The sequence below is a fragment of the Triplophysa dalaica genome, chromosome 2 (assembly GCF_015846415.1).
Source record: "Triplophysa dalaica isolate WHDGS20190420 chromosome 2, ASM1584641v1, whole genome shotgun sequence".
In the NCBI taxonomy this organism is placed as follows: domain Eukaryota; kingdom Metazoa; phylum Chordata; class Actinopteri; order Cypriniformes; family Nemacheilidae; genus Triplophysa; species Triplophysa dalaica.
Genome location: NC_079543.1, coordinates 19,773,122 through 19,786,020, shown reverse-complemented (window position 1 = coordinate 19,786,020; position 12,899 = coordinate 19,773,122). Strand labels below are relative to the sequence as shown.

Here is a 12,899-nt window from a genome sequence, read left to right as displayed (position 1 = left end):
TTTCTGCAACAAGTCCGACTGAAAATCTGGGCAAAATCTGAGTTAAAGTCTTGAAGTGAATTTTAGCCTTAAAGGAATTATTCAGCTCTGTTTTGAAGAAATTTAAAGTGCATTAGAAGAGAAAACATTGGCTCTAAAGTTTCTGATTTTACTTTTACACAAGTTTAACGCAGAGCTGATTGCTGATGTATTGCCTGTGTTTTGCAAGATACTGGGTTGTTGTCCTAGATATTTAATGTAAATATATTTAATTGTTTGATCAATTAAATATACATTACACTAACACAATGTCTTGACTAATACATAAAGAATTGCTGCTTGTCATATTTTAAAAATTATAAGGACTGTGTTTTATATGGAAATGTATTATTTAATATGTTGCGTTATATATTTCAGCAATTTCCCATATTTTATGTTTTGTTTTGTGAGGGTTTAAATTATTTGATTGTAGGGACATAACAATATCAAAATCTCACTGTATGATAATACCTCGGTATAAAGCCCACAGTACGATATTTATTGCTATATTAAAAATGACAAATGATCACTTGGAAACTCGCAATAAGCATCCTCTTTTCTTTATCCTCTAATCATAACTGTTGAGGAGTTATAGTATGAGATGGGTCAAATGACCCAAAAATCTATTTTTTATTATTATTGCAACAGATGGACCTTGACATGGGGTAACATCTATTATTTTTTCAAACTTTCTTTATGTTAAGCCCGGAAGACCTATTGTTTCATACAGTCATTTGACCACGAAAATATTGAAACAATATAGCTATTGTGATAACATGATATCAATAATATTGTTACATCCCTATTAAAAAAATAGGTTGAAAATGCTCTTTTTTTGTGCAGGTGGTTCCCATTGTCGAGACTAACTTACTTAAGACAAAGGGAGATCTGAGAGAGATATTTATTTATAAGATTATATAAACTTTACCAGTGGATTCGCATCTGCTTTTACATGATAGCATTTCCATCAGAATGAGTCTCATAAAGAGGCCAAGAGGTGATAGAAGTTTTTTGATGTTTGAAGTATTTCACATTACAAAACAATAAATTAATACTGTTATTTTTTAATGTTTAGTCCGTCGGTCTTACTTGATCACAACAATGTGTCTCTGACGAGATACCAATCAATGGATTTTCACATCACTGCACAGAAGACATTTCTTAGATATTATGAGTGTGATGCTAAAGATGTGCTGGTAATATCTGCCTGCTCAGTTTCAGACTCTTTTCTTCCCCTTTTATTTATCAAACAATTTGTAAATGTTACTAAAAGGGAGGCAGAGTTTCTGATCAGTTTCTGTTTGCTGTTGTGTTTAAGTTAGTGTCAGAAACAATCTCCTGAACCCAGCTGTGTGTACATGAAGAATGACCAGTCTGTGCCCCTTCCAGAGAATGGGTGCCAGTATCCAACCAAAATATCTTCTTTTGTGTTCTGTGAAAGAAAGAAAGTGACACAGGTTTAAAATCACAAGAAGGTGAGATAATGTTGACAGAATTTTCATTTTTGGGTGAACTATTACTATAACAGGCCCACACATTTATATCAAGCAAAACAGGACGACATCCCAAATTCAACCCTCATAGCAAGAAAGTAAAAAAGAAAAGAAATCTCCACCAAAACTAAAGGAAGAAAGAAATATCAGGAAGGACCACAAAGGAGGCCCCTTCCTGGAAAAATCAAAAACCAAACTGCACATATTTTAACCATATCTATGAGCATTCAATTTATACTTATGTAGCAAGGTAGGCAGAAAATGGGCGGGGGGAGGAGTTTAAGGAACACATCGAACCATAAATCAAAACTTGCACCACTGCTGGTTACAGGTAACTTAAAATGACCAGAGTGCCAACATATGGACAGTTTTTGTCAGAGAAGTTTCTCTGGATCAACAATAGGTCCTAAGTTCCAAGACAGAGAGAATTTTCACACCTTCTTTTTTTTTCCTTTGAAGCTTGGAGTCGTTGATATCCCATGAAGCACCAAAAGGTTTATCAACAATCTAAATCCAGGCCCCCCTTTGGAGTCATGTCTGGCTCTGGTCTTTTGATGTTGATATCAAGAAACTAGGACAGAAGAGAATGAAGGGGGTTTATGGCTCTCCTTATGCACTACAGTGTGTATGTGTATATTTTATGGGTGGTTTTAGATTTGGATTATTGGAAGCCCAGGACAATCAGGTTGTCGTTCATCTGGTTTAGATGGCCATGGCCATGGCCCACGTGTATGTGTTTGGTCCAAACAATTGATGTTGGTTGGGTTGCTATTTGCCAAGGTATGTTTTGTTTTTGTTTTGTTTTCTTTGATTGGTTGTTTTTTAATCTCTTTAAAGTGATTCATTTTCGTGTATTCAGAATTTGTGTTACCAACGCTTTGGACAACCGGGTATTTCACTGGCTGTGCCAAGTAAAAGGTACGTTTTTTTTTTTAATTAGTTGAATGCGTTAAAATCATGATATGATTTATTGTTGTAGGATTGGACAATGATTGTTAGATGCTAGTCGATGATCTCTTTCGTTTTTTAGTGCATGCAAAACTAAGACTGCTCCCTGCTTTGAATGTATATATATAGTAGGGTTTGTATATTTCCTTTTTTCTTTGGTTAACTATATTAACATCCTGGGTTCCCTTTCTTACGCCTCTTGTCGGAGCCCAGGGGGCTAGCCTCCCACAGTAGTTCCGGTAAAGAGCTGGGCAGATATTAACATATCAGCAGCAGGGGGGGGGGGGTGGCCCTAATGGCAGGCTGTATTGAGTGCGAATGGGCATTATCTAACAGTGTGTTTGCTGGGTTCTGTTGGAATCGAGTTTGCCGTGATTGATGGGAATGCAGTGAAGTTACTGCCCTGTTTAGGTAACTCTGTTCTTACTGTGTCCTGGCTGTTCGACACTAATGTTGCTGCTATACCTATGGCCGATGTTGCCCAGGGTTAATAGTTTTGAATGATCTGTTATTTATTTATTTGTTTGTGACCCATAAATAATGATGTATTTTTCTAAGATCTCTTTGTAGTTGTAGTGAATATATTCGTTCTTCTTCCTCCTGTGTCCCCCCTGCTGTCGTTACACTTACATTTACGCATTTGGGAGACGCTTTTATCCAAAGCGACTTACATTGCATTATCCTATACATTTGTTTCTAAGTATGCGCAATCCCCTGGGATCGAACCCACGACCATGCGTTGTTAACCTTACAATTGTGAACCTTACAATTGTGAAATCAAATGGAGCCTCCATGACAACACACCAGGCGTACTATAAATATAGGCAAACATACGTTTGTAAAATTAATTTCTGTGTGTGCATGTGTGTGCATACTCAATTCTTATGGCAATGTTCAAAATCAAAACTGCACATAAATAAACATTGGAATAAACTGCTTAACATTACTATTGGAGAATTTGCAGTTCAACATTTTAAACAGACAAATACCTCCATGATTAACAGCTTTCTTTTTGTGGGTTTGCATATATGCCACAATATATGCATACTCTTCCACTTTGATGCAGAACTGGCATTTGTAGGTTGTGTCTTCAAAAATTTGATTTATAAATATATCTTCTTCTTTACAAACTGTTGGATGAAGCTGGAAGGAAATTGAAATTTCATCAAAAACACTTGAACTTAAAGCACTTTCCAAAAGAGTCATGTTCCAGTGCTCTACACTAATTTCGAAGAGATGTGTAACCAGGTGGATGCTGAACATGTGGCAGTTAAGGACATCCGCCCTTCCACGTAAAGCGCTATATAAATGTAACAAATCATTTTTAATTGTTAAAATCTAGAGGGAAAAACGCAATTGTTTCTCTTAATATATACGTTTAAAATTTACGGCAATAAAAAAATCATATCTTTTTTTGGAGTGACGTTTTGTATGTTTTGGTTTTAAAAGAATATCAACTCTATAAACAATACCAGTATATCTAACTTTAATTTACTACTGTATGAAAATTACGTTAAGTTTAGACTGTTATCTCTAATAAATATTCCTACCGCTTTGTTTGAACATATCACTTTGTACCACGTGATTTTGACAATTACACGTTACGCCCCTTTCCAGTTACGCCCCTCTTTAGCACTCCACAGACAGGCACGTCTCGATTTTTTTGCCATTTTAGGGAATATTGGATGAGTAAACAAGCGAACGAATTCAGACGCAGATTCTATACATGGGTTTAAAGCCGGGCGTTACCAAAAAAGTTTGATGATTCAAACCAAGAGACAAGAACCCAGGAAACACAATAACAGAAAGGAGTTGTTGCTCTTTTAAATGTCACTTAACATTCAATCCTGTTTATATGAACCGTCACTTCTTATCAGGCAGGATATATTTGTGTTAATACATATGGATGAATTTTATCAACCACCTAATACGCTGTTTGCCAGCCGCAAACGTAGTTTGTGTATGTGAATTACAATGCACAACTTATGCAGCAGGTGGCGACACATGTGTTTTGACGCATGCGCACTTGCTCAGAAGGGAAGTTGATGGTGGAGAAATGGCGTCGTCCATGGGAGGAATGTTCCCTGGCCAGCAACCTCCTGGATCTCATACACCCATTGTTCCCGGTGGTCCAGGTCAGCCAGGACTTCTCTCAGGTCCTCCTGGAAATAGAGGAGCAAACACAACGTTGGTAGATGAACTGGAAGCTTCGTTCGAGGTAGGAACATCAGACCGGTGCTGCTCATCCGCCAGAGAAACGTGTTGTGTTTGTGACTGTTTCTGCACAGTCAGTAACAGATTCTGCAGTCATTGTGCAGTCTTCCATATTTATTTTAAACACATTTTAGAAGAGGATTTCAGTGAGATTGTGCTTGTATCTGTCAGTCTGAATTACATTTCTGCAGCCTTTAAATTCTTTTTGATATTTTTAATTCTCGCAGGCGTGTTTTGCATCTCTTGTAAGTCAGGACTATGTGAATGGAACAGACCAGGAGGAAATTCGGACCGGTGAGGCTTAAAATATCTTAATTTATATTAAAAGTGTTATTGCTTTGTTCTATGGTAACTTACATGAGCATGTTCATGTATGATATTTATAGGGTATTCATTTGTATATTATGTTATTTTTCTATTTGCAAAGTTTGTTAATGCAAACATCTTATTCATATATTTATTTGAAGTGATTTGTGTCTTTCAGGGGTCGATCAGTGCATACAAAAGTTTTTAGATGTGGCCAGACAGACTGAATGCTTCTTTCTTCAAAAGAGATTGCAGCTGTCAGTACAGAAACCAGAACAGGTGGAAAAAGAGGTAAAACCTTTAATATATAAAGTACTCTTGACTGGTTTAGTCACCTTGTTACGTTTAAGACATTATTTGGCTTGTGCTTTTTTTGTCTGTTTCAGGATGCATCAGAACTGAAGATTGAACTACAACGGAAAGAGATGCTGATTCAAAAACATCTTGCCAAAATCCACCATTGGCAGCAGGTGTTGGAGGATATCAATGTCCAGCACAAAAAACCCACAGAACTGCCCCAGGGTCCCCTGGCCTTCCTGGAGCAGGCTTCGGCAAACCTCCCTGCTCCCATGAAACCAAACTGATTCCTGTGAAGAGACCTATGATCCTATTCGGACTGTTTCAATGCCCACATCATAAACTCTGCCGGACAATCTGTACCATAAACCCTTGTTGAATATTCTGTCAGTGGTGCTTTCGTTATGTTTTGTTTATGAGTGAAGCGATCTATTTTTCACTGGCCATGACTCCAGCAGAAAGCCCACACTGCATTAAGGTACTGTTTTGATCAACACAAGAATGCTAGACCTCTGATGTATAGAATGAAGTTGTAATCAAAATGGATTACATGTTCATAATATTTGTGTTACCTAATGGGCAGACATGCACCATTCAGCAGGAATGAGCCTGAAGTTTTGTATTTAGAGAGAATTAGTGGAGTAGGGGAATTGTTTACTTTGTGGAAGGAGGGGAATTTTTTGAATGTTTATATTTCATAAACAACTTTTGTACAGTTAGGTTAGAATAAACACATTGTGATAATTATCAAAGTTTAATCTCCAATTCTGTTGTTTCTTCCAGTACTTCTGCATCTCTTTTAGATCTTGTGTAACTTGCAAATATCATTTACACTTTTTCATGATATATTTTCAGAAAATAAACATCAAAACTATTACACATTTTCAACTATTTCTTAAAAAATAAAATGAAAGCAATTTCTTTCAATGATAATAAAAAACATTTTCCATTAAACCTCTGATGAAAATGTCAGTCACGTTTAATTCAAAAAACAAAAGAAAGAATATTTTAAAAGAAAAGGCACTACTTTACAACCATAAGGATAGAAACTAACAGAACGGAAAATGTATAAATAGATAAAAACACTTAACTTCATATTAGAAAAAAATTGAAAATTAAATGAGATTATAAATTATTATAAGTAATGGCAATCAGAAAAAGTTCTTGCAGATGCTTTCGTATGAATCACCCAAATCGGAGAGTTCAGTTTGAACATTTCAGACTTGAATCTAAAAAATCATTTGTTTTCACAGAATTGATACAGAGAGGTATCTCTAGAAAAAGTCCTAACACCATCCCTTTTTTATCCTTTTCCTTTAAATCCATCATTAATTAAAAACCACAAATCAATTATGTGCAAACAGTCAAATGAGGTCCATTATTGTGTAAACATAACAAAAGGTTGTCTATGAGTATACATTCATACACAACATAAAAACTGTGATAATATTGCACTTGAAACATTTCCCTGAACAGCTGAGGCTTCACAATTAATGTTAAAATAATTGGTGTTACACAACCTACATTAAAGTGCTTCCTAAAACTGCTACAACTCTGATGCACAGTATAACAACTATTTAAGACAATAAAAGTGATTTTAAATGTACAAATAAAATGTAAATGTAATCTCCAGTTAAAAAATATGTGCCATAAATGCGTTGAGCATTCCATGTACTTCTATTTAAAGGACTTCATTAAAGCTTTGAAAATGCAGTCAATAAAGCCCCAGATAAAACAAAACAAAATGCTATGATGAGGACAATGTAATTTCGCAAACCCTAAGACAGAAAGAGAAAGACAGTTAGATTTGAGTAGCAAAAGGTGGACACAAGAAACACAATATAAGGGATATATGTTCACCGAGTATGTATACATTATTATAATGTGTGTTTACCTTAACTTCCCTGAAAACCACAACACCCCAGAGAGCAGCAATCACTCCAGGAACCTGTGATAAACAAAACAAACACATCATTTAAAAATATAAAGAAAATTAACTCAACCCATGTTACTACTGACATCTTTGGATTTCAGATATATAGATTTAATTCTGCTTTCACTGTGAAGGGAACATAACAGTCCATAATACAACAGATTCTTCAGAACAATGTTGTGATTGGTGGAAAGATCTATCACTTACTGTGGTGATAATAGGGAAGCTCACTACAGGACTGAGATAGTGATTGGCCAGGAACCAGCAGCATGTGGCCACTCCCCACATCAAGCCTGACACAAACCCTGTAGGGGAAAAAAATATTTTAAACAAACCTTCAGGTATAAAGAAGTGTTGCATAAATAACAGGACTTTGTAGTGCAAATTAAACTCTAATCTAATAGAGTGTCTTACCTGGCAGTACAGCTTTTGGAAACACTTGCGGTTTATTCTTTTTGATGGCACAGTAGAGGATGAAATACACAGTACTAGTGAGAAAGATCCCACAATACTGGGCAAAGACATAATCCAGATCTGTACACACAAACACAATATAAACAAACAAAAAGAAAATAGGCTTAGATAGGCTTAGACCCCTTTTTCACAAGGCCCGGGAAACCACGGTTGTCCACCCCCATGACAGCGGTCTGTATTTTGATAAAAATGGATTTACCAAACTGGCTAGCTCCTCTGTATTGGCTGTGTGGATCAGCTGCATGATATTTAACGTACAGAACTGGAATAAATGATGACCCGTACAGCAGTCCAGCTACGACAGCAAGCAGTGACCCCCTGCAACACACAACATTCTTGCATCAAGTCCCTGCATAAACCCAAACCAATGAAAAATACCAAGTAACAGGAGTAGGGTGTTATGCCAAAGAGTGGTCTAATTATTCTTTTGCAAATATAAACAATTTATAAAGAGATTAGAATCTTTGATCAACATACACAAGACGTTTGTTGCGTGGGCTTAGTGCATCCACCCAGGATTCATCAGTCACGGCCACAACTTCTGAGTTCACAGTCTTTAGGTCACATTGATAAAATAAGTTAAATTGAATTATAGATTTTATTTCAAGAATTTCACAACTGTAATATTTGTCAACGTACGTGATCTATTAATAATGTTGTTTCTTCAGATGTTGGTAACCGTTGCACATCACTCTTCACAAAAAAAAACACAATGGCACTGAAAAGACATACAAGGGTGTTTCAAATAAGTCAAGACATAAAACATTTTAAATGTTTGACTTCATAAAAGAGAATATAAATGAACATTTCACCTCAGTAAACAAAGACCTGCCCCACAGTAGTTAAGTACTGGTTTGGAAACACTCTCAGCTTCAATATCAAACCAGCCAAACCTAAAATTATCATTAACAACAGTCCATTACATGTACATTACTATAAATCTTAGTTTATGAATATGAATGAATTTTTGAATATGGGCTATTATTATAAAATCTTGATCTTAAGTGGACTCTCTTACCGTGAACTGGCCCAGCCCATAAGCAGATTAACAGAAGCCCATATAAGAAGGCCAAGACCAAGCCCGATAGTCTTTACAATAGGAACTACAGTTATATTACCTGGAGGTAAAGCACATACACAGTACACAAATATGACACAACTTCATCTGTCATTACTAAAAAATATAAATGTTTTCCATTTTGGTTAATGTATGAGTATATTACTTTTGTAAAGTAAAGTAGCAAATATCGGAATAAGTATTTTTGTTTAGTTGACACAAATTATACACCCAGGATTCAGAAATGGTTGTCAATATCACATGCTACATTATATTAGGATAACACGTCATCAAATTTACCAGTGGCCCAGATGGCTCCTCCCAGCATAACAATAGGCCAAAATTTTGGACTGTTCAGAATGATGTTTACCACTAGGGATACGGTCCATATAGCAGCACAAAGAATCCACTGGAAAAACATTCCTGCGTATACAAATAAAAGGGACATGAAAACATTTAGGCCACCAGCTAAAATGATACCGGTTTTCATATAAATTCTAATGTCTTGTCTCTCAGAAATATAATTGACAGCAATTACTGCTGAAGGCTGAATAAAGTTTGATCTGATTGAGAGTTGAGCCAACACAAGGGCAAATAGAAAATAAAATAGACATCATAAAAATATTGACTCACCATCTCCAGTGTCTATCTTTTTCACTGGCACGAAGTTGCTCCCGTAGAAGAGAGCGGACACTCCACAGGATATGAATCCATAGATCAGACCAGAAGAGTTAGTGCTATTGGAGACTTGTAGGAGCTCCACAGACCCGTGAACACTGTCTGCCAGCCCAACTGCAGCATGACAGGAACAAAGCTGCACTTATTACAGCGATCTTATACATCAAAGGTTAGTTGAATCGCTACGTTACCAGTGTTTTTCATTTAACAGTGTTTATATGCATTACCTGTGTCCAGGTGTTGTGCTGCACCGGTGGAGAGCGCGCACAAAAGCGCAGCGATGAGCGCAGCCACTTGAAGATTCATTTTAAGGCAAAACGCAAGAAGAAATTAACTGTTTAAAACAGATTTTCATTAAGAGAGGGCTGGAAAAAACTACTGCGAGAGAAAAACACTCAACGTATAAGTGCGTGACTTCCGTGTCAGCTGACCGTCATGATCACATGATTGTAAAAGGGAAACGGGCACGTTCAAACTCAAACCAGTGTGCTAACAGGCTCTCACAAATCCTTGGTGTTTGCAAATATGTGGGCGTGGCTTGTTGTTTTTTACAAAATACTTGCTGTTTCGAGTCTTACGAAACCCTTACCCTAACCCATCCTAACTATGGCCCTGTCCCAAATGGCGCTCGCCAAGTCTACGAGTCCGTAGAGTGTCCCATTTGTCTTTTTAGTGCTCAGAAGTCTGCTCGCCAGCGCCTCCCTTGTGCCTTCGATGTGGTCTTCGACGAAGCCCGCATTGATGCAGAGTCCACTGAAGTCCCCTTCCCAGAAATCCTTGCGAAGAAGAACGGATGGGAGGAATGTCGTGGATGTCAGACACCTACGTAAACATGACGGATACATTTTTAAATGTATGTTTTGATAAAATAAAAAATTAATTACTTATTCACATTATTGCTTATTTATTTTCTATTACGCCAGCTATTCAAGAATAACAACTTTTAATGCAGTGCATTTTCTAAATAAAGTTAATTTAACTAATAGAGACAGAATATTTAAACCTGGTTTTGCCAAGTGGTTGATGTCCCCGGCAGAAGACAAAAGAGTGATTTAGTACATGCACAGTTTATAAGGTGACCTGATGTAACAGCGGTGTCTGTTTAGTCAACAAATTTACATGTATTGCGCTGCTAACGTGGAAGCTTATATAGGGACAGTATTTATAACATTGATAACAGACAGTTGTGCTTATCAACCACATGGGAGAACCATACACCAAAGTTCTCTGTTGTTGCTTTAAAAGCAAACTTTGTGCAAAGAAGTTAAGAACTCATCACCAAACACCAATAAGTAATTTTGGGACAGGTTTTGAAAAAGTTTTAAATTGCATTTCTTCAAATGGCATTGTAAGGAATTTTGTTTTTATCTCTGTTGCAACACTTTTGGAAGCACCTTTTTCGGTTCCAAATTGGCTGTACCCCTGTGCACAAGTCATTGATGTGGAGTGATGAGTTTTTGTCTCAAAGTCTGAATTTAAAGTCACACCAAATGTGTTCAGCTGGGTTCAGAACTTGGCTTTATTCAGACCAGTCAATTGTTTCACACTGACTGACTGACCAATTGTTTCTTTCTGAACCTTGCCTTATACACAGGGGCATTGCCATGGTGAAATAGAAAATACCCCTTCCCAAACTATTGCCATTAAATTAGAAGCACACTTTTCCGTAGAATATCATAATATGCTGCGTATTAAGATTTGTCCTCATGGAAAGGTTGCTGCGTATTAAGATTTGTCCTCAAGGAAATTACTAAAGTCTTTAAACCTGGGGTGCATTTCCCGATAACGTTGTCTCTTAGCGCGATACGAAGACTCTAAAGGTACACCTTAACTCAAGTTATACCTTTTCTAGGCGTGTTCCCCGAACTATACCTTTTGAGGTTACTTAAGGTAAACCTTCTTAAGTGCGATGATAGCAGGTGCTGTCCATGGCGGAGGAGCTGAATAGGTTGATCATATCAATGCCTCGAGAATCGTTTGTTCACTCTACCTTGCGTTATGGAGGGGGTAAAGTATTGAGAAAACATTGTTTATTATAAAGATACGCTTTAGAAATTGCATTTATCAGGGCTCATTAAAAAAGTATAAAGAAAGAAAGAAATATGCGTGTGTATGTATGTCATTATAATTTTGCAAGTGTCCGATCCCCACCCTCACGGCTATACGTTTTCTGCGTTAACCAGCTACATTAACTGGCTGTTTGGCTTCGTTTGTTTTTTAAATTTTTTTTTTGTATTCTCATAGTTTGTCAACGTATTTTAAGGTCCCCCTATGATCTGTGTTGATTCACATTATTGCCGTAAATCACTCATTTGTGTATAGGGATCAGAGTCCCATCCAGAATTCCAATCACTCGCGGGACACCCGGAATGGCATGGAAGCCTTGATGTGCCTCAATCAAGTCGTGCCTGGCAAAAGGCATACATATGTAATCGGTGGCATGACTGAGCAGAATGTTTGTCACTGAGTGAACGCACCGCCACACCGAGGTCTTTTTCAGCCCATATTCATCCCCAAATACCTCCAGAAAACTCCCCACGGCATAAAACTAAGAGCCGCCATGCAGCAGCTGATTTTCGGGGGCTGAGGAGTTAGTTTGTCTCGACAAAGTTGAGCCAACAAGATAGGGGGCAAAAATGTTCTCTAATGAAATTGTGCAAATACACTAACTGGCTCTGCGGACGGCGCCGTCTTTGATTTAAGACAACTTTTCGCTATCTTGATGCCATAGTTTCCCTTTATATAGACTACGACTTTCCTGTCAAATGGTTTGTAAGCTAATTTGCCTTGGGTTGATAGGCTGTAATTAAAAACACTAACAACCATCAGTGTATGACAATTTTAGTAACGAAAACGTCTCTGTTATATCTTTAACCTGGGGGGAGGAATACAGTGGATATACAGTTGAAAGAAAAAGTATGTGAACCCTTTGGGCTTACTTGGATTTCTTCATAAATTGGTCATAAAATGTGTTCTGATCTTCATCTAAGTCACAACAATAGAGAAACACAGTCTGCTTAAACTAATACCGCACAAACATTATACGTTTTCATGTTTTTATTGAAAACAACATGTAAACATTCATAGTGCAGGGTGAAAAAAGTATGTGAACCTTTGGGTTTAATAACTGGTTGACCCTCCTTTGGCAGCAATAAACTCAACCAAACGTTTCCTATAGTTGCAGATCAGACCTGCACAACGGTCAGGAGAAATTTTGGACCATTCATCTTTACAAAAGTGTTTCAGTTCAGCAATATTCTTGGGATGTCTGGTGTAAATCGCTCTCTTGAGGTCGTGCCACAGCATCTCAATCGGGTTGAGGTCAGGACTCTGACTGGGCCACTCCAGAAGGCGTATTTTCTTCTGTTGAAGCCATTCTGTTGTTGATTTACTTCTATGCTTTTGTAACAGAGTCAAGCCAGTGCAGTGCGTGCTGTGCAAGTATGTAAACCTCACTCCTCTGCCTCAAGGACTCTCTAGC

At 37.3% G+C, this 12,899-nt stretch overlaps 2 protein-coding genes across 2 annotated transcripts; one reads left to right on the top strand and one right to left on the bottom strand.

Moving 5' to 3' along the window:
• Positions 1 to 4,490: 4,490 nt before the first annotated feature.
• med28 (mediator complex subunit 28) lies at positions 4,491 to 6,155 on the top strand. The gene is made up of 4 exons (XM_056734746.1): positions 4,491 to 4,677; positions 4,901 to 4,967; positions 5,158 to 5,270; positions 5,366 to 6,155. The coding sequence occupies exons 1-4, from the start codon at positions 4,516 to 4,518 to the stop codon at positions 5,561 to 5,563; spliced, it is 540 nt and encodes a 179-aa protein (XP_056590724.1). The 5' UTR covers positions 4,491 to 4,515; the 3' UTR covers positions 5,564 to 6,155.
• A 91-nt stretch (positions 6,156 to 6,246) lies between these two features.
• tmem144a (transmembrane protein 144a) lies at positions 6,247 to 9,785 on the bottom strand. The gene is made up of 12 exons (XM_056734734.1): positions 9,646 to 9,785; positions 9,374 to 9,532; positions 9,041 to 9,163; positions 8,702 to 8,801; positions 8,496 to 8,576; positions 8,323 to 8,401; positions 8,161 to 8,237; positions 7,883 to 8,001; positions 7,624 to 7,743; positions 7,417 to 7,514; positions 7,171 to 7,224; positions 6,247 to 7,054 (listed from the first exon to the last, which is right to left on the bottom strand). The coding sequence occupies exons 1-12, from the start codon at positions 9,722 to 9,724 to the stop codon at positions 6,971 to 6,973; spliced, it is 1,173 nt and encodes a 390-aa protein (XP_056590712.1). The 5' UTR covers positions 9,725 to 9,785; the 3' UTR covers positions 6,247 to 6,970.
• Between the last annotated feature and the right edge of the window lie 3,114 nt (positions 9,786 to 12,899).

Bases quoted from the DNA above. Each gene is read 5' to 3' on its own strand.
- med28 (XM_056734746.1), top strand. From the start codon at position 4,516: ATGGCGTCGTCCATGGGAGGAATGTTCCCTGGCCAGCAACCTCCTGGA. The intron at 4,968-5,157 runs GTGAGGCTTAAA...TGTGTCTTTCAG, and splicing joins CCAGGAGGAAATTCGGACCG to GGGTCGATCAGTGCATACAA. The intron at 5,271-5,365 runs GTAAAACCTTTA...TGTCTGTTTCAG, and splicing joins CAGAACAGGTGGAAAAAGAG to GATGCATCAGAACTGAAGAT.
- tmem144a (XM_056734734.1), bottom strand. From the start codon at position 9,724: ATGAATCTTCAAGTGGCTGCGCTCATCGCTGCGCTTTTGTGCGCGCTC. The intron at 8,577-8,701 runs GTAAGAGAGTCC...TGATAATTTTAG, and splicing joins ATGGGCTGGGCCAGTTCACG to GTTTGGCTGGTTTGATATTG. The intron at 8,238-8,322 runs GTACGTTGACAA...TGTGACCTAAAG, and splicing joins CAACATTATTAATAGATCAC to ACTGTGAACTCAGAAGTTGT.